The following is a 25707-nucleotide window of genomic DNA, read 5'->3' as shown; positions in this document are numbered from 1 at the left end:
CTCAGGCTGGACAGCTGAAATAGGGGGTGAACCATCTTGCTGTTTGAATGTTGTATCTTTGACGATGACAGGAGGCTGCTGCTGGTTGTACGTGACGCTGCACCACCTCCCTCCTCTCTCTCCTCCCTTTGTGCAGTTGACAAGCTCCTTCTCGGGCAGGACTGGAAACCACACATAGAGGTACGAATCTAATGTTGAATTGCTTTACAGCCGACGGTTTCTTTACAGTATAACTCTGTCACAGCTGCTAGCCGGCAGACTTTAATCATCTCATCCAATCGTTTTTTTTGCGGAGTGCAGCAGAGATGCTAAGTCAGGCCTGCTGCTTTTGCTGTTAGCTTAGTAGCTAACGTCTTGCGGTGCGGTCATTTGGCACTGCAGGGGGCCGTGGTCAGCAGATACTCCATCTAGATAGAAACAAAGGAGCTTATCTAGCTTACAGTTTTACCCTCTTGACTCATTACGGCCTCATTGCCTGTCAACCTGCCATAAGTTACTCAGTGGGGACACTTGCCCGCTGTCCACCTTGATAGCTGGCTAGTGCTATGTTAGCTTGCGAGAGCAGGGTGATGCTGCCTTCACTGCATTCACACAACCTCTTTGTCTGAATCAAGTAGACACTGTGCTTCATACTTTGGGGAAACTTGACTTTTCAAATAAACTGTTTGTATGTGTCACAGCTGACTTCCCTGAATCCACCACTAAGGTGGTGCTGAAGGGCAGAGAGAGACCCCAAACTTAATGTCTTGAGTTTAGATTTAATGAATGGTTTCCAGAAGGCTATGGGAAAGCAGCCCTTTTTAGTTTTGTAAACTAATGTGGTGATTAGATGAAGATGTAGCCCTCCTCATCCTCAAGTCCTTGTACCCCAGGACACTTCAGTCACAAGACTTTGCAGGGTGTCATGTCCTTGCCTCACGTCCTCTGAAGGGCCTCTGACATTTCTGCTTGTAGCCATCTGTGAAAGTCATAAAACTACTCACACGCAGTGGGCTGGCTGTGTACGTGTGTTAGCATAGCATGAATGGCTTAGCTATTTGTGTGTGTGTGTGTGTGTGTGTGTGTGTGTGTGTGTGTGTGTTAACAGGCACTGCAGATATATGATAGTCACCCACTTAATTTCTGACCGAACTGAACTCTTAAGGGAGCTGTCAGAGCTGATATTGAATGGATGCTGAGGAAGCCAAAATTGGAATGGAAAGTGGTGGGTCGGGTGCTACATCTACATGTAATGTAATGAAAGTGTATGGTGGTGCTATGCAGTTGATGTGTTAGTCACGCTATGATTGGAATAAAAGGGTGGAGTTGTTTAGTAAAGGGTGAGGCTACTCATAAACTTGATTGAACAGGCTTGAAGGAAAGAATTAGTCTGGAACTTTGAACCGGGAATGCATTGAAGGAAATGTTTTCTAATGTTAGTGATGAAGTGAACGAGCCTAGTTAGACAGACAGAGGTCATGTCATTTTAACAGAGTGGATCTCTGGGAAGTATTGCCTAATTGTTCTGTGTGGCGATAAACCACAGTAAATCATGCTAAAACAGATATTGCAATACTTATCAATAGTCGTAGTTCTTGGGATTCAAGAATTGTTAATTGAGAAATTGCAAAGCCTAAGGTTGCTATTCACCTGGCAAACTGTTGAAATTCCTGTTCTATCTACTATCAATATGCACATGTATGTTATGAATAGGCCTGTGTGACTGTTTTACCTTGATATCTGTTGTGCTATTGAAAAATGTCTGAAATAGAACCTACATCTATTCTAATGTTGAAATAGAAATGTCTTGCACAAGAGGCTGTTCAGGAAAATGTTAGGACAAAAAGGTGCACATGTGCATGAGAGCAGCCAATCCAGAGGTTAGTACAGGGTCTGCTTTGTGCTCCAGTCTGTGGCATTCACTGACCTGTGTAATTTCGCCTGAGCACACTTTCAGGTGTCATGTCCAAAATACAAGCAAAACAAAACCGTTATACATATGTAATTTGTCTCGTAAATGCACATAATCTAAAACCTGTTTAAGCAGAAAAGGCACAAGGTTTTTAGTTTTTCATTTTATCATCTTATAATAGTTAATGCTCAGTGTGTCACCTGCACACAATTTGGCCTCTGTGCTGTCAGGAATGCAAGGTTGAAGGAATGCGTGTGTGAGTCACAGTGTTCCTGTGTGTAGCTCATGTAAGCCAATAACTTCATCAGATTTGTACCTTTCTGATCCAGCTGCTCTCGTCTTCCTCTTTCAGCAGCACCGCTCTCTTCCCAAGCACATCACATATGATCAGTCAGTCTGTTCCTCTACTCCAGTGTGGTTTACTGTGTCTTTCCCTCTTTTGTTTCCTTCCTAAACCTGTAACACAAAGGGAGGACCACAGGCAGGGAGATTGTTTTTTTGTTTTCTGCCTTATTCATAGTCACAACATTCATCATCCTTTTTTTTTTTTTTTGTGCAGATAATGGCTGTACCTCCCACCTATGTTGACCTTGGAAAGTCTGCCAGGGATGTTTTTACCAAGGGATACGGTAAGCACCAAACAACCAACCATGCTAACTTGTTTCACCAACAATCACAATTAAACACAACCATAATGTGCAACAAAGGAGTTATCAATATCATGTGAAACTGGAGAAATTAAACATACACCTGATATAGGAAAAACATATTTTCAGAAAGCAGAAATCAATCATGCACTTAGCATTATGAAACTTTCAGTTTCACAGACTTAAAGAGATAGCTGAGCAGAATATATATAACAAAGTGCAGAATGTAGTGTGTACATGTGCTGTTGTTCAGTTGTAAAACAGTAATAAAGGGGCAAAATGCTAAACTACCAGAAAGCAGAACACATCCAGAGTTGAAATCTGCAGTAAAGAAAGGATGTACCTCATCTTCATAGTAATTCAAATCTTGTCTATCTTTGTTAATTAAGTTTAACTCAGTGAATTATCACTATAAATGCTTTGGTACCAATTTGTCCATCACATATCACTAGGGCGGTTGTATGTATTGATGATTTGTCCCACCATTAAGGGTACTAGTGATTTGGTATTGCATTTTCCATAAAGTTGGGGGACTAGTGAGATAGAGATTAAAAAGTAAAGATCACAATTGATTCAGCACAGTTTTTGATATCCTCACTTTTATTCCCTAACATGGTTCAAAAACTGTTGATTGTACACTTTTCATAAGTCGCTAGCGTCTTTAAATAGGCCTCCACTCCCTGTTAAATGCTTATGTCCTGCAAATGCCCCTAGTTTGTAACAAAGACTCTCTGTTAAACATTTGCAGTCTCCTAGCCAAAGTCGAGATACTCAAGTGATGTCACTTGAATAATTGTCTCAGACTTGACAAATATCCTCCAGTTCTCACAGGCCGTGTTGTGCTACCTGTGACAAATTGACATTAGTGGTTAAAATATATGGAGAGCACCCTTTTAATAGGGGATACTTGCAGGCTATCATGTGTAGCATTTTAAACATCAATATGTCATTGTCAGATTGCAGTACCTTGGTAAAATCTTATTTTACCAGGGTGGCAACGTTTCAGGATCTCTACCAGCTGACTGGAGTATTACCTTGTTAGTGCAAATGCTTCTCTTAATCAGAATCATTTTAAAGAAATAAAACAATCATCTTAGCCTCTTCTTTTGAAGTTTTTGTGTTGCTTCATTGAAGAGGGTAGCTGTGGTAGAATATTTTTTAGTTTTATTTACTTATGATTCTTCATACCATTCTTTAAAATACCTTTTGCTATTGGTAGAAATATTTAATGGTTTCACTCTACACACTAGAAGAATAGTACCTTCTTCTCATATTGTGCTGTGAAGTAATCAAGCAGGTTTGTTGCAAGATTCAATGTGACACTTCCTCTCTGGAATGAAAAATCCAGCCCCAGCATGCAACGCAACGTTCACTGTGCTGCCAAATCAAAGAAATTATTCAGACCGGTTACTTAACTATATATAGCTTACCACTGGCTGAACACATGTTGGGGAGGACAGTTCCTGCAGTTAGAGAGGAGGTCCTTGGGGTGTGTTTTGTGTATACACACAACTGTGCTACAAGAATAACTGATGTCCACTCAGTAATGTGGGAAATCCCAGATGTTGCAGCAGACTAGTTCATATGTACATCATGGCTGAATCACTGCAACTTTGGCAGTGACATTTGGAGTTTGTCACCTTCACAGAAATGTTTGGGTCAAGCTTCAAAACTGCCTCAAATAATATATATTAGCTGGACTGTGTTACAGTCATCAAATCCCTCCCAATAGTGCAAGTATAGTGTATATGAAATAATGTAGATTAGAAACAAGGCAATTTTGGAGGGTATAAACAGCTTTGGGTACAATATCAGAGGCGGGGCCCCATTTTCCTATGAAAATTGCTTAGGAGCGCATGACACCAAAAAAGCCACCCAAGAAATTACCCGGATGAAAACATACTGCGCAAGCTCAATGGACCCAATGTGCTCGGCTAACTTCCGGTTTAACCCTGCGACTAACTTGATTTGGAATAAAACAATTCAATTGCGCGGTTCTTTCGGACTTTTCAAATGTTGTTGGACTGAATGGATCAAATTCTTATAGTGAAACAAGTCATTTCATGAGGATTGTGATGCTCAGAAAAAAATTATTTTCCAGCTGCTCCTTTTCCCATAATTGTGTGCGGGAAAAGTGCTTTTTCAGGCCCCTGTTGGACCCGGTAGTTCCACAGTAATTCCACAGTTTGGCCACTATGTCAAATTGGCTTCAAAGCCTTGTGCTCTTCCTGGGGACTTGATATATAAAGGGTTTAATGAAGGGGAAGCTGGGAAGAGCAAGTAACCGTACCAGGCCAGAAAGTACATGAACATGTAGATCTCAAGGTCATGTGAAGTGTGGTTGGATGAATCAGTGGATGGATGTAATGCTGAGTAGGACCAGGAATGGTGACCCAGGTTCTATTTAATCTATTTAACCAACCTTCTAGTTGTTATTCATAACTGACAGCACTAATGCTCACAGAATCTACATCAAATCAATACACATGTTCAGTCAATAGCATATAAATAACTTTAAATGTACTCTGGAGGATGATAAATGGGTATTTCACTGACACTAATCAATGACTTGATTTTATGTGTTTTGAAATCTCTAAAGGGACTCTTAAATGTGTATTTACTAGAAAGTTTTGCATGGTTAGGACTAATATTGTTGGCAATGAAGTAGGTCTCATTTTGAGGATTAGCCAACACTTGTGAACAACGTAGAGTTTTAAGACACCTGTTTTACCTTTTAATAATTAAATGTTTCAGAGTGGTTACTGTCAGATGTTATAGTGGTATTTCCATCCAGACATAATTTTGATCTTGTTCTTTAATATTGTCTCTCTCAGGCTTCGGGCTCATCAAGCTGGACTTGAAAACAAAGTCTGAGAATGGACTGGTAAGTCGTCGTCAGTCATTATCAGATTACCAGAGCTGCCACTCCAGACTGCAGCCATCCTATCATAGCTTTGTCAGCTCTTGGCTGATAATTAAGTGGCTGGTTATCTGATCTTCTTAACGGTGCCAAGACACTTTGACCTCCGCAGAGTTTGAGAAGATGCTGTGTGTAAACAATTAAATGCAATGTATGTCTTAATTTACTTTTATGGTAATGATAGTATTTAATGTCCAATGGCATGTGTGTTACATCAAATACTATTTTCCGTCCCACTTTTTTCAGGATTGGAAATTTTCTCATTTTCTGTTTGCATACTGAGAAATAACTTGATGTCAAACAGGACTGAAGGAGGTAAAAATAAGCAGCCAAGGACTGAAGCTATAAGGCAACACTTAACAATTTGAATTGAATGTTGAATTAATGTCCTGACTTTGTGAATAAACTCTCATGATTTTGAATCAAGTTTCTGTTTAATGGTTGAGGTGAAAAGATAAAAAACCTTTGAACAGACTTGAGAAATTCAGTTGACAGACAATCATTCTTTGGTCTAAGACCTAACTAGATCTTGGTGTTTAACTCCTCATTTTATTTATAAATAATAGTAGATGTTGCACGCAGGCATAATGTTGGTGGGAGGTTTGTAGAACTACATCACTGTCAATTCTGGTGCAAGAAATTAACAATAAGATGGTTTTAACATGATAATGTACCTGGCTAGTTAACCCGTCTTTATTGCTCTAACTACACTGATGGTGTTATCCCCAGGAGTTCACCAGCACAGGATCTGCCAACACTGAGACCAGCAAGGTTGCTGGATCCCTGGAGACCAAGTATAAGTGGGTGGAGCACGGACTGACCTTCACAGAGAAGTGGAACACCGACAACACCCTTGGGACTGAGATCACCCTTGAGGACCAGGTCGGTGATGGGCTGTGGGGACCAAGACAATGAAAATGTGTTTTTAAAAAAATAATTCAATCTATATTTAAAAAATGTGACCTAGGTTTCTGCTGGCTAAATAATTTGTGAATTATAATGAGTCTGCAATTAAAGTCTGAGAGGTGCACAGAATTTTTAGGCTAAATTTTAAACTTTAAGATTTTGCCTTTGTTTAGCAACATCACAGCGCAGGCAAAAAGTTTCTGAACAATAACATGTATTCCTTTTTCTGTAGTCACTCACTTAGTCAGTGTACTGCCATTTACAGTATGTTGTAAATTAGACTATAGTTTTATCAAATGAACCAGCAATGCTAAGGTTGATCAGTTTAATTAAACCAAAACGTTATTTTTGTTTGCTTTAACTGTCTTACCTTCTCCACAGTTGACTAAGGGGCTGAAGCTGACGTTTGATTCATCCTTCTCACCAAACACTGGGTAAGGACAGCTGAATTAGAACCCTGAACATGGAGATAAAATCTATGAGATATCAAGTATTTCTTATCAATCATATCACGCTGTTTGAGCTACAGTGAATAGGTACAAATAGCTGATTGCAAAATAGAACTTCAGGTTGTGGTGGAAACTGTCCAGTAGCCTCATTTTACCTGTCTTTGGTCATTCTGATCTCTCTGCTAGTGTGAATGTGTACATGTCCTCTGGTTACATATGAGGGAAAAACATGGGCAGAGGCTGATGTAGAAAAAACAGATGCTGTTCACTATTTAGCTAGCACAGTGGATAAAGGGATAAAGATTTTACCAAGTAAACATGGAAGCTAGTTTGTTAAAAAATAATCTTCCATCTCAGTTGCAAATGTAGTAATCTATAGCTGCAAGGTAAAACGGGTGCACAGAAACAATATCGGTAATATTCAGTAAAATAACATGTTTGTCTCTGTTTAAATCAATGCACCAGTGAGCTACCATAGTTGCACAACTTTTAAGCAGCTAATATTAGCTAGCTATGGTAGCTGACTTATCATATTAACATCACCGCAACAGTGTCAGTGACAGTGCCTGCTGGTCGTGGTGCATCCAGTAGTCTTCATAAAGAAACTATGCTCTTAAATGTGGGTAAATAAATAATGTGCATATTTTAGACAGAACTAGTATTAGATATTTTTAGCACATTGTCTCTAAAAATAGCTAGAAGTGTAACTAAGTGCAGTCTGGAGCCCTGGATTGTTATAAACAGCACATCTTTTTTTTAAATTAAAGAGTCACTGCAGTGTGATATTTCTAGCTCTGGGAAACTGTGGCTTCTGACATTAACAACCTGTCCTCTCTCCTCACCATCCTGCCAGCAAAAAGAGTGGCAAAATTAAGACAGGCTACAAATGTGACCACATCAACCTTGGCTGTGACGTTCACTATGACATCAATGGTACAGCTATTCACGGCGCAGGAGTAGTGGGCTACGAGGGCTGGCTGGCCGGCTACCAGATGACCTTCGAGGCTGGCAGGAACAGGATCACCCAGAGCAACTTCGCAGTTGGATACAAGACTGACGAGTTCCAGCTCCATACGAATGTGTAAGACTTCATGAAGCAGCAGACAGACATGAGTAGGATGCTAGCATGAATCCCTCCATTGTCCTGCACACAATGCATCTCTAATTGACCCTTGAATCAATATGACTTCTCCTAATCTTTGTATAGTATTACAGTTACATTATGAACAATCTTGCAATACCCTAACCACAGTGCTGTTGATTTTATACAGTTCATGCAAATTCAAATTTGAGGTGGCAAGGGTAATGAGTATACACTACCCCGATGCTTGATTGTAAAGCTTCTAAGAGGAAAAAAAAATGTGAGTAAAATGGTAGAGGTGTGCATGATGTAAACAAGCAGCGTTTAAATGTTGCTGAATAAGCACCTAGACATCCTGAATCCAATTTTTTCAATTTAACCCTAAATTCGTAATAATATTCTCATATTAGGTTAGTGTTTCTGTCCTGTGCTACTTGAACATAAGTCACAGGTTAAAAGTTCTAGCTGTAACTGAGTCGAGACGCTTGATCTTGACTAGACGGAAGCCATTTTCTTGTCCTTGTCTGGTTGACTAACCTGTTGCCTGTTTGGCTCTCTGCCAGGCATCCTGGTGCCTGGCGGTTATTTTTACACCCAGGTGATGGGATTTACTATATTGCAAGCGAGATACAGTGAGTGTTTGGCAGGCATAAAAGACCTCAGTGAAAAGCACAGTGAGATAATGCTAGAGAGAGAGAGTGAGAGAGAGTGATAGAGAGAGAGAGGGACAGTGCACAGTGTTAGTCTTCCTGCTGTGCCCCTGGTAAAGCCTGTCTGTTTCAGTCTACAGCTGAAGCGGTTATGTGAGGTCAGATGAATTGCAATGTAGGCTTTACATCAGTGACAGTGCACTCATATGATAAGGTCTTAAACAGACATGCAAGATACTAAATAAAGTATTCTTTGTCTACAAAACACAAAAACATAATTTATCCCTTTGATAAATATCTCCTGTAGGGAAGCAGCAGTAGCATTGCTGACATTTAAATATATCATACTCTGTTTTCCCCTTTAGAAATGATGGCACTGAGTTTGGTGGCTCCATCTACCAGAAGGTGAATGACCAGTTGGAGACAGCCGTCAACCTGGCCTGGACTGCCGGAAACAGCAACACCCGCTTTGGCATTGCTGCCAAGTATCAGATTGATTCTGATGCATCCTTCTCTGTGAGTGTTGTGTAACCTGAAGCAGCAGCAGCAGCAGCAGTAGTAGTAGTAGTAGTAATAGTGGTAGTAGATGTTACTTTATTGATCCCTTTTAGAAAATCCTCTTTTTACCTTCACAGTGCAGGCTCAGCTACTAAAACTTCTCTCAGAAAACAGAAGTTAGTCATGCTCACTCAAGTGTCATGCAGTGCAGACACCATTGACACCAGCCTCTTGAAGCCAGGCCTTTTCCCCCTCTTCCCTTTTTGGCTGTCCAGTTCTTCTTTTCTAGCTCTACAGGAACATTCTTGATGTCCAAGATGCACCAAAATGCACCCTGACTAGTCATAATGTTCCTCCATTCAAATCCGAGTCCTGCCTAGCTGACCAACTTGGATGGAGAGATGCAAGTCAATGTGAATGCATCACATTTAGGTGATGAATTCACATTGCCTGAGAGAAACCTCATCCAAGCCAAAATGGCCAAAGAGAAGAGTCTGTCTGCCACAGAAATGCCCTGGCTAATTCAGTCCTGTCACATTAGCCCTTAGTCAGTTAGTGTGAATGGTTGTTTGTTTGTTAGTGTAATTATGCGTATTTAACAACTATTATTAACATATTAAAAACATGGCCAACATGCCTTTCTGAAGTGAATCTTGTAGTGGTGGTAATCACACTTACTTGGTGGAGGTGATAAATTGCCCAGCAATGGCATGAGGAATTATTATTTTATTTTATTAGTAATTTTTATGGTGCTCTTTATGATTTTCATCTGTGGTTCTCACACAGGCCAAGGTGAACAACTCCAGCCTCGTGGGCCTGGGATACACTCAGACTCTGAAGCCAGGTGAGTGCAGTCTATTAGGTGTTAAGCGCTTTAAATGAGCAAAAACTGACCATGTTTTCAAAGACTACACAATTAAGGGGGGATTAAATAGCAAAGAATGTGTAATATATAAACTTAACGAAGAATGCAGCTATATCTTCAAATGCAAACATAATTTTAGTTAAATTTGTTAGTTTGATGTAGCGATTTATCTTTCCTTTAGAGTACATTTCCTTGTCTGTGCACAACTTATTCTGATGTCTGTTTCCTGCAGGCATCAAGCTGACACTCTCTGCTCTCCTTGATGGCAAGAACATCAACGCTGGCGGCCACAAGCTTGGTCTCGGCCTTGAGTTCCAGGCGTAGGAGGATGAGGCAGACGTCCTTCCAGTCGTCCCAGCACACACGCATTCCCCACCAAATAAAAAATGTCCAAATCCTTTGTTGATTAGCTAGCCCTCACACACCCCCGTTTCCCCCTAGATGTGCTACAGCTGGAGGTGAAAGCAAAAAGGGTCAAAAAAAAGGTCAAATTGTTCTTGCGACGATTTTGAAAGGACCACTTTAAGGGAACAACATATTTTCAAAATAAAATGCCCAGTTCAGAACAAAACTACATTTAACAAAAAGTTTGATTTTGAATTGTGTAGCTTGCAAGGGAAAAGTAGCCTTGAGTACATTCATGTTGGCCTCACTCTTTGTCATCTCACTCCATTCAAACACAATGCTTTAATTTGTGTCTCTCTGCTTACAAATGCAGAAAAAGGGAAGTCATAACTAGATCAGCCCATAATGCAGAAAGGGCTTGATACAGTTAAAATACAGTTGAGTAGTTACACCACTAGATGGTGCTGTTGCATAGCACCAGTAAGCACTCCTTGCTCAGAAGGTATAGTGGTGAAATAACTGTTTTATTCTTACACTTCTGCACTGGAGAGCTCTAGTGTCTGTCTCAATATATTAAACTATGGGAAGGGTAAGTTGTCCCTGATGTAAGCAGCTGTCAGTAGCTCAGAGACACTACACCCCAATGTGTACATTCTGTGTTTTCGTCTCACTTGTCTTTTGTGTCTGTGCATTTGGTGTGAATCCTGTCTTTTGTTACATATAGCAAAAAGAATATTATTTTATTGACAGTCTTACATAATTTAATCCATCTGTGAAGTCTTACGAAGGCAAAGATCTGTCAATTCTTTCTGGTCGAGCAAACAAATGGAGACCTATCATGCACACAGTTGAGCTTCTCTGGATAAGATTTATGGTACTTCTTTGAAGGAGAATGAACATAATAAGTGGAGAGGAAATGGTAGTCTTCCACAACTGGTTATGGGAAACATGCTTAGTGTTCTTGACAGTATTGTCATTCCCTAAATTAAATAAAAAACATCTTGAACCAGTTTCTGATTGTGTTGTTCTGTCTTTTGTCAGATAATGACCAGCATGTTGTGATGATAACTTCAACCCATGTTTATTTAAAAATCTGTGAAAACACTGACACGATTTGAGACATCTGAAGATTTAAAACGTGTTTTTTAAGAAGAGAATTACATGGTAACTAGATTATTTGGTTTTGATTTTCCCTGGGACTATTTTCTGAACATATTTCACTAGCGCTGCAAGTAACAATTATTTTTGCTATTGATTCATTTGTATTTGTCACTCACACTAAAACTTAGCCCTCCAGGTGTGAGGATTTGAGAAAGACTTAAATATATCTTTAAATGTGTTTGAAAATATAACCTTGAGAATGATCTGTGTAGGTGTGATAACTAAATGACAGATCTAACTCTGGATCTCAAGAGGTCTATAGTGTCACTATTTCCCACAAATTCACAAGAAAACCCACTGATATTTGGTTTCACTATGCATGTTTGGAATTGGCAGGTATGAATAGTGAATGATTGAACGATTCTACAATTCATTGACTGGATCAGGAGGGAAAGACTGAGGCCATAACTGAGTTTGAACAGTTCCTTGTTTTACTTATGTTCCAAATCACAGTTCAACCAAACCCGTGATCGAAAAGTCCTTTAAACTGACATTGGAGTGAGAACTGTACCCATCATAAGTCAATTCAGATTTCTATTATTTGAGTTTTGTACCAGTTTGTTCGTAAGAAGTCTAAGTCTCTCTAGGGTCTAATAGATCCTTTTCACAGGTGAAAGTGTTGACATTATTGATGGCTGCATTACATTTAGGTGAGCCAGTTCCAGGGCTCTGATAGTGTGCATGCTCATTCACTAACATGGCTTACTTGGACAATTAATGACATGGAGCAATTGTTAATGTCATTAATTTCACCGGTGCTTTTCCTTCTTTGACAAGTCAAAATGTGAAAATGCCGTGAAAAGGGTCTATTTGACGACAAAACATAAGTAAGGGCACTATTTAGGACAACAGATTAACCTACATTTCTTTGTCTGTGAATTACTTTTTGGCAAACAAAAGGATATATATTTGTTAATGCATATCCTGCGCTATATAGGCTAACATATAAAACATTAAATATTTCCTTATTTGGTGTAATAACAATGATTTATGGTCAGCTTTATGGTCCATTTGCCAATTAGTGGCAATGACTCAGTCCTCATGCATCCAGTTTTCATGAAAGTGACTCACTCACTCTTTCACTCTGACACACAAACACACCCTCACACACACACTCACTCACTGTGACACACGCACACACACACACACACACACACACACTTGCTCACTCACTCACCCACCCTCACTGCTAAACCACACCTCCTCACTTACTCACGCATCAACATGGCGACGTGCAGGAAGATGGGGCGAAGCTGGAGAAATATTTGTGCTCTTTCTCTGGTTATTTTCCTCCAGCTGCTGGTCAGCGGCTGCCTGTCAGCTCCGGTATTTAATGATACCACTGTGGGAGGTATGTCGTACTTTCATAAAATATCTAAGATTGTCGGTTTGTAGCCTACCAACAGGACTGCTAGTTTGCTAGCCACTGTCAGGTAGCTACTCAAGCTAGCTGGCTAGTACGTCATGCTAGCAGCTACCGCGGTGTCTGAGAGGGACGATGACAGGCTGCCAGTATGTCCCGGGAGAGTCATAAAACAATATTTTTTAAGAGTTTGGGATAGTTCAGTAAAGTAAATTCCCCAATAGATGAGTTTTGTGAGGCTTAAAATACGACGGCTCCGTGTTGTTTAGACATGTATCTGTCACGAGACTGTCAGTTGCAATAACAACGCTGACGTCTACGCGTTAGACGTTATTTTTCTTTCGTGTTAAAACGAAACTTGCATTAACTTCCCGTGATAATGTCTTTAAGGACGGGTTCATTGTTTTTTTTAACAATAGTCAGGTGCCCAAATGAACGTTGAAACAGGTTTTTCTTGCCATAATCATTCCTCCTATTCATACCGGTCATTAGAAGATTCCTTCAGAATGTAGGCTACTCACAATGTAAGTGATTGGGGGCAAAGTCCACAGTCCTCCTTCTTTGCTAAAATGCTTTTAAAGGTTTATCCGAAGTCTATATGAAGCTTCAGCCGTCCAAATTAGTCAAATCAAGTAGACGTCTTTCAATGTTAGTCTTTTTAAGTCCCTCTTTTTGCTACTATACTTCCCCCGCAGCTCAACAGGGATACATAAAGAGGGAATTTGATGCTAAAAAGACTGTAAATGTGGCAGATATCCACTTGATGTCACTAACTCAGACTGCTGAAGCCTCATATAAGCTTCAGATGAACTTTTAAATGCATTTTTGCACTAAATTACTGTGTGGACACACTGTGGATTTTGGCCCACCATCACTTACATTGAAAGCACAGTTGGGATCTCTTAATAGCCAGTATGAACAGGAGGAATGATTACAGCAAGGAAAACCTCTTTCACTGTTCATATTGGCACCTGACTGTTGTTTTAAGACAGACTTGTGAAGTGTGAATCCATCCCTTTTAAAGAATGAGGATATGAAATCCAAAATCATTCACATGTAAATCATTTACAGTCGATAAAATTACTATTTAATGCTTGTAAACCCATCTAACACCACAACGACATAAATACAGATCAATGTATTTATGCATTGTGTGATCTACTGTATTACTGTAAGATTCAAAGTGTGTGATCTCAGAGAAATTTAGAAACAAAAAGTTTCTGTTTTTCCAATTTACTTTCACCTTTTGTGGTCGTGCACTGTGAACAAATGCTCTCTTGTAGTGTTCACACCTTGTTCACTTTTGCTTTAGGCTTTAAGTAAACATAAAGTCTGCAGACACTAGGGTCGTAACCAACAAGCATTTCGAAACCATCAAAGAGGAAGTCACATTTATCTAGTCAAACCTCAAGCATGACAGTCTCACAACCACCGTAGTTAAACCTATAACATTCGTCACTGGATATAATACTTAGTTTGAACAGTTAACTTAAATGTTTGTTACATAAAAACACCATTAAAATGTCTTTGTAATTAAATGGTCTGCTTTGTGCTGCCCCCCCCCCCCCGGGCAGCAGTGATTTGTGGCGGTCAGATAGAGTGACATGGTCCAGATGTCCTTGTCATATATCTGAGCTGTTAAGTAACCCCCTGTCAGTCCAGTTGCAAGCCCCAGTGCTCATTAACGTTAAATAAAAAACCTTTTGAAGTTTACCACCAATGAGCTGGAACCACAGTAAAGGCTGTAAAATTGCTTTCAATGGCAGGTTCTGTCTTGCATAAATGGACTTTGGATGTGCAGTGTAGTTTATTGGTTTAAATCAGTTGTGAAAAGGTCAGTGATATTGATTTCTTGGCCTGTGTTCTCTAGTCTCTATAGTTCAAGATTGTATGTAGTGTTACTGCATCTTTGGGTCTCAGTCAGGTTGCAGTATTGTTTTCGCTGTGGGGAAAAAAAACAACAAAACCTCTGGCCTATTTCTTTTTTATAATTATGCCATGCCATCACTGTGACTATACTGACTCAAACGGATTATTTGTAGATGTATTTGTGTGACAGAGATGCACTGATACAACAAAATATACACGCAGACATGTCCTTTCAACACGGTCTATTAATAGAGCTATTTCCTACAATATCTCCTAGTCTGGAATCACATCAGTATCTGATTGCAGCATTTACTGACTTAACGTTTTATGCTCTTTTGAAGCGTTTAAAGTTACACAAACTGCTTAAAATTACATGATGTTTGGTATTGGCTCATGAAATCAGATCTTGACATCATTTATGTGCTGTTCTTGTACTGTGGATGTTCTTATTGGTTTAATCCTTGTGTGTGTTTGTGTGTGTGTGTGTTATTTCCAGAAAGCAGGTTAAGGTTAGGTTAACAAAAACATGTTTGCCCAGAGGGAGGATGACCTTAACTTGATCAGCCACCATCCTGCTCGATATTTATTTAACATAACCAGTTAGTTGACGGGACTATTCAGCCTGCCTAAATTAAGCAGCATTAAAATAGTGACTAAACTAAATATTACCAGGGTTGAATCTAAATAAAACTGACCCAAGAGTGAATCTTTAGCAAGAGTGAAAGAAGATGTCCTGTTACTTGTTGATGAGGTGTGTGATTTTAGGAATTCTTCTAAACATACTTTTCTATAAATATCAGTGTGTGACCGAGCTGCTCAGTCTTAAAGGCTGAATTGCTTACATGCTGTTTTCATGCTGCAAAGCTTATACCCGTCGCTGCCACAAAGATCTCCTGTTCAGTGATTATTTATGCTGGCTGTGACCCATGTGTATGAATAGTCCCTTTCTTCTCTTGGGGACGTCTTATTCCGTGCTTCAAATCCCTAGTGTTCTCCTCCCGTCCCTTCCCAAGCAACGCCTTCTAGTCCCACGGGATGAAATATCGTTGACACTTGTTGGGTAAATGGTGTCATTGATGCAGGAAGGCAGAGCAAAATCTCATATAATGCTTCAGTCTGGAACTGTTTTAGCTAAAGGGATTCTTGAAAATTAAGGCACTTAATGTTATATTGTGAAACTGAAAGTGTTACGTCTATTGTACTGCAATCTTTATAAACCTAAACAGTCTCAAAAAACTGGAAAACCTGGTTGACATTGATGTATATTTAAACTTTCTGTTACAAGCTCTGTCAGTCTAATTGAGAGAAATGAACGGGGTGACAAAGGCACAATAGCATAGTACAATATGCAGTAACACATTGTGTCTTAAAGGAGGTTATCTTAAAAGAGAATCTGTCATTGTCAGCAATGGTCATGGGAAAGGCGATCACACACAAACAAGCTGCTGTTCAGTACAAATGTCCCCCCGGGCAGCTTCTCTGTGACAACTGGAGGGTTAACTGCCTTGCTCAAGGGCATTTTCAGAGCCCCATCCTCCTCCTCAGTCTCTGAGGAGGAGGATGGGGCTCATTTTCTCAGTCCTAGCTGCTGGTGTGATCACACAGTGTGGTTGTATGACATTATGAATATCTGTAGAATGAGTACAAAGTGCATTCAGCTGTTAATGAAAGAACATGAGTTTTCAGTAATTTCCTAAATTGACTCAGTGTGATGAAGTTATCAGTATGTCAAGTTATCAGAATGTCACTTTAGATTAATTGAAAATTTAAAGTACTTAAGGGCTTAAGTGTGTATTAAATATTAAGATTTCATGACTAATTATTAAGAAAAGTATTTATAAAATAAAATATATTTTTTGTTGTACAGGTTGACCAGGGCAAGAATAAACTTATAATGTGCAGGTTTTAGCAACCCTTTTTGAAATCATAACAATGTTTTTGCTCAGATAGAATATATACTCAGTTAATAACAGGCAGGCCCAGACAGTGGCTAGTTAAGTACCTCTCCTTGATTGAAAATACTTAATTTGTTTACTATGCAAACATTTCAACTTGATATGTCCTAGTGTTGTGTGGAATGTTTTGTCATTAACCTTTCATTAATAACCCTCATTAATATGATGTCTCATGTTGTTTCCTATTATCTGACAGCGGGTCAAGGGACAAACGTGTCTGAAAATCTTCCTTTGACCACCGTGGATGGAGGTGAGACAGGTCCGCAGCCAGGTGAGACAAGTCCGCAGCCAGGTGAGACAAGTCCGCAGCCAGGTGAGACAAGTCCGCAGCCAGGTGAGACAAGGCTGAAGCCAAATGACACACAGTCGTCGCCAGGTGAGACAAACCTGTCACCAAATGTGACAAAGCCAGTGTTGGCACTTGAAGAGAGTCCAGCAACTTCACCAGGTCCCAAGAATCCTACAACACCCTCTGGCAGTGACTCCACAACTGTAAAAGCAGCGACTCGTGAAGACAACCACACAACAGCCATTCAACCAAAAACGTCTGAAGGGAGTCAGGCTAAAACTCAAGTCACCATCATTGGTACCTCTGAGAATAACACGGAGGAGGAATCTGTCAGCAAGGTGAATCCAAAACCAGACATTGCTGGGACAACAGATGAACCTGCTGCTTCTGAAAACACGCCAGCTACTCCAGAAGCTCCCACCACCTCCCTCAAAACCCCCGAACTAACCAAACCTGTAACGGATGAGCCAGAGCCAGAAACACCTGGTTCTGACTCCGAAACCTCCAACGCACAGAATCCGTCCACGCAGGACATGGATGCAGACCTGCTGCAGACTGGTGACAAAGAGGAAGGCCTTGAATACTCAGATGATGACGAGGGCTACACAGATGTTGACGACAGTGACGAATATGATCGCAGCAACGACAGGAAAGACCAGCCCGAGGTGAGGCAGCGGCAGCCAGACATGATTGACGGGATCCGTTCGAACGCGGTCGACAGCTACAACACAGAGGACGAGGACTCCCACTTCTTCTTTCATCTGGTCATCCTGGCTTTCCTGGTGGCCATCGTCTACATCACCTATCACAACAAGAGGAAGGTGAGTGTTGACATAGCAACTGCTCAGGATGTCGGGGCCAGAGATGATGATGCAGCATAAATCCTGTCTGACTGGGTTGATATTTACTCAGCAGTAAGTTGTGATAGTTGTGAACATTTGGTGGTTCTAGCTTCTCATCTCTGAGGATTTTCTTTGTTATTGTTGAAAGTTAAATTGTTTTGGACTGTTGATGATGCTGATTTTGACATTTTTCACTTCTTTTTTTTTTTTTTTTTGGCCATTTATGTTTTTATGCAAACACTTCCACACCTGGTGCTCTATTCACTTTGTGTATTTTAGAATATAAAAACATATCAGTATATGATCCGCATTCTGGTGAAGAAAACAGCATGCAAATCTTTTTTTTTTTTTTTTTGTCTGGAGGGACAAATTCTTTCTCCTTTTGTGAAAAATGGTGACGGTAGTAAAATCTGACAAAGTTAAATATTCTATATTATGATATAACTTTCATGTTACAGCTGAAGGGAAGATTCCAATTATGTAGTCTTTCATCTTTTCTGCTAGCCTGTCAACCAAGAAATCGTTTTACTTGATCAGCATTTGTACATCAATCAGATTAATTTGATTTCTATCTGCAATTCGCTTCATTTTTTTTTTTTTTTTTCTCCCTGCTTTTCAGATCTTCCTCCTGGCTCAGAGCCGTCGCTGGAAGGACAGCCTGTGTTCCCGCAACACCGTGGAGTATCACCGCCTGGACCAGAACGTCAACGAGGCCATGCCGTCCCTCAAGATGACCAGAGATTACATTTTTTAATCCACGTTCAGAAGAACAATATGTCCAGACGCGGACTGAGCCAGTTGGCCTTCCTGCCTGGCCGGTCGCATTGTCGAGATGCTGTGCTTTGTCGTGGAGCTTGATTGACGCTTTCTCTTGCTTTACAGGCCAATTGGAGAGCAGGGGGTGTTCTGTCTTTGAGATAGAATTATGTTTGTTCAATACCTCTTTGTCTCCGCGTAGAGAGATTTTATATCTGTTATTCCTATTTGTTATATAATTTTAATGTTATTTGTCATATTGTTTCTAAATTAATAACTTCTTGGAATAATATTTTGGTTTATTAGAGGTATTATCTGTTTTTTGGGTATTTCAGCCTTATGGTCCTTCTACGCCTGCTTATGTTTTCCCTCTTACATACTGTCTTAATATGTTCAATACTCACTGTAAGAGCAGGAAGAATTACATGTAAATGTAACTTTTAGGTCTATAATATAATGCTTAATTACAGTATATCAGTTCATTGTTTACCCCAAGGTTATTGTAACATTTGTCTCTCAGCAGTTGGCCAAGATACGAATTGTCACACAAAGCATTTGCTTTTCAAAGCATTTGTGGTAAATGTGCAAGTATGCAAACAAAGCAGCAATCTGGAGAAGATGATTCATATATATATATATATATATATGCAGTCATTCAAAAAACTGTAAGTAAATTACTGTACACTATAAATAATGACATTTGATTTAAATACATAAAGTTGATAGATTCCTCAGTGTTTCATTCATCATTTTTTTCAACTGGTTCATTATCACCTATCATTTCTGTTACTTTTACAGAAATGCATAATAACCTTTTTTATTTTGTTTTTATATTATTTGAGGGATGTAAAATCTCTATTAAATGTTGGAAGCATCATGTCAAGGAGGGTGAATACTCTTCAGGTGAGGGGTCTGCTCATGTGCTTAAGCCATTTAAACGAAGACAGATGCTGTATATTGTTCAGGTTTGAATTGGAATGTAATAATATAATGTATGGGAGAAGCTTTTATTGCCAGACTTTTTCCTTGTTTCATCAGTTTATATTTAACTTGACTAATACGATACCTTGTCTACTTCTTTCTAATGCCCAGATTTTGCTATGCAGAAATCCTGGGGCTGGCCCTCTTTGTTTTATGACTTCGGTGAAGTCTCTATTAACCATTTTATGATCTTCATTGTGGCAAAATGTAATGGCTGTGTTCCCTCATGCTCACTAAAACTTTATTTTTCGGTTACCGCCTTGTCAGAGGCTTGAAGTCTTCATCAGACATTTTGCATGCTCTGTGGCCTGATGTTCACATGACTACTGAAAAATAAACGGACCACAATTTTTTTTTTTTTTTTTTTGGTCAGTCACAGCTCTTTCCTGTTCATCACAGCCACATGTTGTTTATTTGTTAATGCTGCCGTCTCATGCCTTTTATTGAAATGCCGTTATTGCCACATGATTTCACATTTTTGTTCAATCTCTTCTCGCCCTCTGCCAGTTGTCTTCAGCTGTCTTTTCCATTTACAAGATACACAGTGGGTAGATAAATAATGCGATTTGCACTGCGCTGTTCAGTCATACTAGCTAGAATATGATGGGAGGGGGTGTCCTGTGTAGAGGTGCTGGATCAACACTGCTCTTGCAATCAACAGTAGAAACTGTACAATCTGTTTTTTTGTCAATAAAGCACAAATTGCGTAAGGAGTTGCTCCTGTGTCTGTCAATTCTGTGATTAATGCACTTGTGTGTGAACAGCTCAAGTTTTTTTTTTTTTGAGTCAGATTAAGAATAATCTGATCACAGAGCCTTCTGCGATGAAGCTCTTTATGCAGTAAATGCTCAGTTCACTAACTGTTGAACATTCACTTTGATCCCTTTTGATCGTAATATGCTCATAGGTTGTATCCTTTCATTATGACAGTCACAGACTGAGCCGGAAATTGTGATTAAAAGCTCTTCTATAGCTATAGAGCTTAAAGCAGTTGAAAGGGTTTAGATTTTAGAACACATCTACGTTTAGAAAAAGTGAAAGTCCTTTTTTTGCAAATACCATATATGCATTAGATGCATATATAATCTTTAATCTTTAATAATCTTTAATTTGATACTAAATGATGAAATGAAACTAAAAGCAACTGCTGCAGTGTGTCAGGCTGAAGCATCATTTCCATCTAATGCGGTCATGTAATCAAGATGAACTGACGTAGAAACAGAGACTTCAGTACTAGGACTGCTAAAAGGAGAAATAAGTAATTTCGCCACAAGGAGGCAGTATACACACACAAATAACTGGATTAGACAAACGTGTGTTGCAGTTGTTAGATTTCCTGCTGTGTCCTTTTAACAAATTGAATGACGGCAGAGTGGCACCTCATACTGTGTAAGAGACAAGGCAGCAAGCATGTATCAGTGTGTGTAACTGACTCCTCATCAAAAGGTTTCCTGGGCAAAAACCCCCAAAACAGCTATATGAGTTTTTTTTTCTTGCAATTGGTTCTCTGTGCTTTTCTTCTCAGTGTGACACAAATAACATCAGCATAATGTGGGTGAATTTCAAGTTTTCAAGTTTGTTTTCTACACCACATGTGTCATGACTACCCAGAATCTCTCCGAAACAGCAAAGGGAGAGAAACTGATCCTCTATTTCTCTCGCCAACACCGGCACGTCTGTTTTTTTTCTTGAAGGTAGTAAACAGAAGAGAATGACAGGACAGATGGAGGCTGAGTGGAAAAAAAAAAAATACACACCAAGTTGAACATTCATATCTTTGACTGTCTAGTTTTGATTAATGGCTGCCACAGTCTGTTCCTGCAGCAGAATTAGCCTTAATGTACTACAGACCTGCACTGAAACATATCGCCTGCTCAGAAACCAACCAATCCCTTAAATCATTCAACTGCAGCACAACATAAATGTATTCATTCCAACAAGTTACAGACACACACACACACACACACAAAGTTTCCCTTTCTCACCTCTCTCAGTTTCAGGTGAAATTACATTCCACAGACAGTTATATCTCCCAGCTTGCAGTCATTTTGTCAGAGCAAAAATGTTCAAAGAGGGGATAATATTATTTTGAAATGAAACTATTCAAAACTGACTAAAGCAACCGAGAGGTTTGTCGAAGAAACAAGAAATATTCATGATTTGAATCCTACTGCGCATGATTTTGCAGTCATATTAGGCAGAAAAAAAGCCTCATTTCTCAATATTTTTTTAAAAAACAAGATTCTTCTGCTCTTTGAACAATATGACAAGTTGTATGAAAACTGAGCAGAATACAAATTAGATGAAAAAAAATATAGTTTTAGAGCTGAATATATCAGAAGATGAGCTTAATTTGGTATGATGATATAAACTGATTTTGGATTTGGTTGTAAGCACACATTTAGCACATGTGAACCTTTTTTAAATGGCATCTCTGTTTGTGTAAGAGGTGATAAACTCTACAGGTTGTGTGATCACTGATGCAGTGATGAAAAGTCACAGGTTTGACCCCTTTGTCCCATCAAACCTGCTTATTCATGTTACACAACACAGGATAAATGCATCTGCCGAACGCCCGAAGCAGGATGTGATGGCTGCTGGGTGCATGTCATCAGCAGATAAGATAACCAGGCATTGTGGATATTTGTATAAAGTTATGCCAGGCGAATCTATCTGAAAGACAGGAGCAAATGAAATCTACCAGCCAGAAAATCTCCCAACTACTTTTGATCAGTGGAGGGTGAAAATCGTGACAATTGTTATCCAGTGGCTTTTGAAAGAAGGGTTTTCTAACTTTCATAAGACATTTCTCAAGAGAACAATATCCTTCAGTTGAGATTCATGAAGAGTAAAACTCAATTTAGAGCCTGATCAGCCTGATTTGTTATGATATTTGCAAACAAAATAACAATATTTTCACACAAAAGAGGCACCAGTCATCATTGTAAATATTATTTCTTTAATCATCTACAGATATTAAGTTGCTTTTAAAATGGGTGTTATATATTGTAAAGAAATCCAATTTGACACTGACAAGAAAAATACCAGAAATTCTCTAAAATAATCTGTTAAAACACTCGGAGGATTCTCTAATTTATTCCAACCAACAGAATAAAATGATTAATTAATGATTTCTCACATTATCATCTCCTTATTAGTGAACACACACAAATACACAAAATGAGGCCCACACACACACTATTCACAGGATAGAAATTATGACTAATGAGAGGTGTCAAAGTGGGTGACTATTATAAACCAAGAGGAGAAGAAAACATCACAGTTCTTTTTGTTTGTGATTTAAAGAAAATCACAGGAAAGTGGCAAATCATTATCATAGTTTTTTTTTTCATGTTGAGGTATTTTAATTTTCTATGTTGCACATTATCTCAAATTAATGGGTGCTAGCTTTTGCTTGAATTAATTAAAGCTAAAAATATCTTGGAGAGTTTGGAGAGTGTTCCTTATGACAGTATTGCATGTAGCTACAGTACGAGATGCGGGCAAGTATAGGCATCTCCAAACAACTCATAATTATAAAGTAAAGGCTTAAACAGCAGCAGGTTTACTATCTGAAAGTTTGTCATTGCAAGAAAAAGACAGACCATTTACTTCTTCCTGTGGTGACATGGAAAGAAAACTGGGAAAACAATCAAAGCCACCTAAAGCACAGCTAGCTTTCTGCAGCTTCATGGGAATAATTCGCACAGCTGGAATTCATCTTTGACCAATTGGATTGCTTGTGTGAAACTATCCATCAAGGACAATTCTGATGGATATTGACTATTTTGGCCTCTCTGTAATAATTTCTGTATTTTCAGCATTGGTTGGATTAGGTTGGCCCGCTTTTTATAACCCCATTCCAGCAGGTATCCGTTTTTCACAGAGACGTCGATATACTGAGCAGCAGGAGACCAGGAGGTATAACAGATAAAACAGTTGGGTTGAAGCCAGAGCTTATCAAAGCACATGCTGTAGTGATCAGATCATGTGGTCTGGCCTATTAGCTACCTCCTCAATGAGAGAGGTCAAGGGAAGGGCTCATACTGACGAGTCCTGCTCGAGAAAGGGTTTCGGTATAGCCTTGAACCTCAAAATCAACCCTCTGATCACCAAATAGTGTGTGTAAACACTCGAAGGGAGATGAAAACTGAAAAATGTAACAGCTCAGGTGTGGGACAGTGCAATTCAGCAAGTTGACATCCTTAAAAAGATATTGCGGCTGTCACTGCAGTGTCTGATGTTATTGTTGGAAGAATTTTTATAGTAGAAGAGGAATAAATATAATGATGTTTTCAACGAGTCATTATGGTCTCAACTGCTTAATCCTGGTCCTCTAATAAATGTGCCAGTGGTCACTTTGGAAATTATTGCTCCGTTAATAAGATTTGAAGACTCGTAGTAGGCTTTGATGTTTGCTGCGTGGGTGTTGATTGACAGCTGTGATTGACAGTTTGCTCGCCTGCTGCTCTTTCCAGCTCTGGGACTCGCAATGAGTCGGACTATTGTTGCAATATTTTAGTAAATTTTCTACTTGATTGCGATACCTGTCCTGTTAGCTCAATTTAGCTAAAGTAGCTAACGTTAGTCCAACTGTGCACCGCTTTGTGTTTCCAGTAAGCTAGCATTTGCTTCAGTCTGAGGTAGTGGGGGAGTGTTTCCAGGGCATGAAAGGGAAGACCCCGCACTCCTTATCTGGAAGGTCCTGGCTCCAAACGGACATAATGGCGCTGACCATAAACTACATCTTAAAACCGGCTCCAATGCAAACCCAATGGGTGATGTCGCATCTCACTACGTCCATCTTTAAATACAGTCTACAGTTGTGCATCATCTTGAAGCCTTGTCTTATAGAGGGGCCCAGTGTCAAAATCTTTTTGAGTTGCTTTCACAGTGCATTGTAGTTAATGGAATTACCACAAACGAAATGATACACAATGATACGCAAAACTGGGGTCCATGCACAAGGTTTGTTTAAGGGGTTATTTTTCCAAAATGAAATAAGGCCATCAGGTGTAGTCGGTTGTGCGCACTGTACTTGATAGGTACTTGAAGTTGTAAGGATATATACTGTACATAATCCACAGACATTGGGGGTAAGCTCTATGGGTGCCTGGAGTTCATTTTGCCCCAGGGCCCCTTAGTTGGTGAATTTAGCCATGACTTTCACAAAAGAGGCTGAACTTTGCTGGATGAGCCAACACAATAAAAGTTCTCAGTTCTGAGTTGCAAGAACAAGAAATTTAAATGTCTCCATCTTCAAAACAGTCGTTTGAAGTGCACCTGTCCCTTCCAGCAATAAACTCAAACCTGCAGTTAAAAGCGTTGATGTTCAATTTTTTTTTCTCCATGTTAGATCCTTCATTATGCCGCCTGTTTTAAGTCCTCTTCAAAGTTCTTGTCACAGTCTACCTCACACCGCTTTTTTCCCCATTTTCCTACCTCTGCACTCCGAACATTTTATCAGCCCTTGTCATTTGTCTTTTTTATCTGAATCTTTTCTCCACTCAAGGGAGTTATTCTATCCATCAAACCAAGATCCAAAAACTCTCGCTTTTAAATCTCTGACTGTGTCTGCCTTCCTTTCATACAGTTTGGATCTGAGCATTTCATTTCTGTCTCATTTTGCCTCCGTGTCTCTTTCTCTCCCTCTCTTTTCTATATCAATCTTCCTCTCGTTCTTTTGCCTCTCCTCCATTCTTGATCCTCCTTTCTCTCTCTCTCCTTCACATCACGCATCTTGTCTCAATCTCATATCCTCTCTCGCCACGCTTTCCTGTTGCCACTTTGATCTCCTTCTCCCAGACTCTGATAAGCAGCCTGTTTGGTGGGTGTAAATTATGTGTATGTGTGTGTATTTTTAGGTATGTCTCCTTTGCATTAATTGGCCACTCTGTATTTGATTTGCTCACCACAGTATTTCTCAGCTTTGGAGGAAACATTCTCATCCTACTATCCTCTGGCTATAAGAGATTTCTGCCTGGGGGCTTTTATAACACTGATCGCAGTTTTCTGACAGAGAGAGAGGAGGCAATAACTGAGTTCTTGCTGAGGGTGATGAATTTTTTTTAGGACTGTTCTGCGGGAGATTTGACATGTTGTTCTTACATAATTAGAAGAAGAATGTTAGTTATGTGTGACTTTTGCACAGTAATTTACACCAATTTCTCTGTCCAGCAAATTTTTAATTAGCATGAACCAGGTTAGTCATGATTTTTTTTTGACTCAGTTATTTGTAT

At 39.5% G+C, this 25707-nt stretch overlaps 3 protein-coding genes across 3 annotated transcripts in view; 2 read left to right on the top strand and 1 right to left on the bottom strand.

The window, feature by feature from the left end:
• The window catches only part of tcf7 (transcription factor 7), a 114512-nt gene extending 112153 nt beyond the window's left edge, over positions 1–2359 (bottom strand). The window contains exon 1 of the mRNA XM_067608589.1: positions 2208–2359. The gene's annotated coding sequence lies outside the window, so the exon portion shown is untranslated. The remainder of the gene's footprint in view (positions 1–2207) is intronic.
• On the top strand, positions 49–11262 carry vdac1 (voltage-dependent anion channel 1). Its single transcript, XM_067608598.1, has 9 exons — positions 49–180; positions 2451–2520; positions 5373–5422; positions 6188–6340; positions 6746–6798; positions 7667–7894; positions 8910–9060; positions 9829–9886; positions 10140–11262. Exons 2-9 carry the CDS (start codon positions 2454–2456, stop codon positions 10229–10231), a joined length of 852 nt encoding a protein of 283 aa, XP_067464699.1. The 5' UTR covers positions 49–180; positions 2451–2453; the 3' UTR covers positions 10232–11262.
• Positions 11263–12626: 1364 nt separating this feature from the next.
• Positions 12627–20181, top strand: c13h5orf15 (chromosome 13 C5orf15 homolog). Its single transcript, XM_067608597.1, has 3 exons — positions 12627–12764; positions 16797–17710; positions 18351–20181. Exons 1-3 carry the CDS (start codon positions 12638–12640, stop codon positions 18483–18485), a joined length of 1176 nt encoding a protein of 391 aa, XP_067464698.1. The 5' UTR covers positions 12627–12637; the 3' UTR covers positions 18486–20181.
• The last annotated feature ends 5526 nt before the right edge of the window (positions 20182–25707 follow it).

This window comes from Thunnus thynnus, chromosome 13, assembly GCF_963924715.1.
Source record: "Thunnus thynnus chromosome 13, fThuThy2.1, whole genome shotgun sequence".
Classification (NCBI taxonomy): domain Eukaryota; kingdom Metazoa; phylum Chordata; class Actinopteri; order Scombriformes; family Scombridae; genus Thunnus; species Thunnus thynnus.
Note: the sequence above shows the minus strand (reverse complement) of the source record. Positions and strands in the feature narration are given on the sequence as shown.

Excerpts from the sequence above, each read along its gene's own strand:
- vdac1 (XM_067608598.1), top strand. The coding sequence starts at position 2,454 with ATGGCTGTACCTCCCACCTATGTTGACCTTGGAAAGTCTGCCAGGGAT. Across the intron at positions 5,423-6,187 it reads CAAAGTCTGAGAATGGACTG|GAGTTCACCAGCACAGGATC; the intron begins GTAAGTCGTCGT and ends TGTTATCCCCAG. Across the intron at positions 7,895-8,909 it reads TTCCAGCTCCATACGAATGT|AAATGATGGCACTGAGTTTG; the intron begins GTAAGACTTCAT and ends TTTCCCCTTTAG.
- c13h5orf15 (XM_067608597.1), top strand. The coding sequence starts at position 12,638 with ATGGCGACGTGCAGGAAGATGGGGCGAAGCTGGAGAAATATTTGTGCT. Across the intron at positions 12,765-16,796 it reads TAATGATACCACTGTGGGAG|CGGGTCAAGGGACAAACGTG; the intron begins GTATGTCGTACT and ends ATTATCTGACAG. Across the intron at positions 17,711-18,350 it reads CCTATCACAACAAGAGGAAG|ATCTTCCTCCTGGCTCAGAG; the intron begins GTGAGTGTTGAC and ends CCTGCTTTTCAG.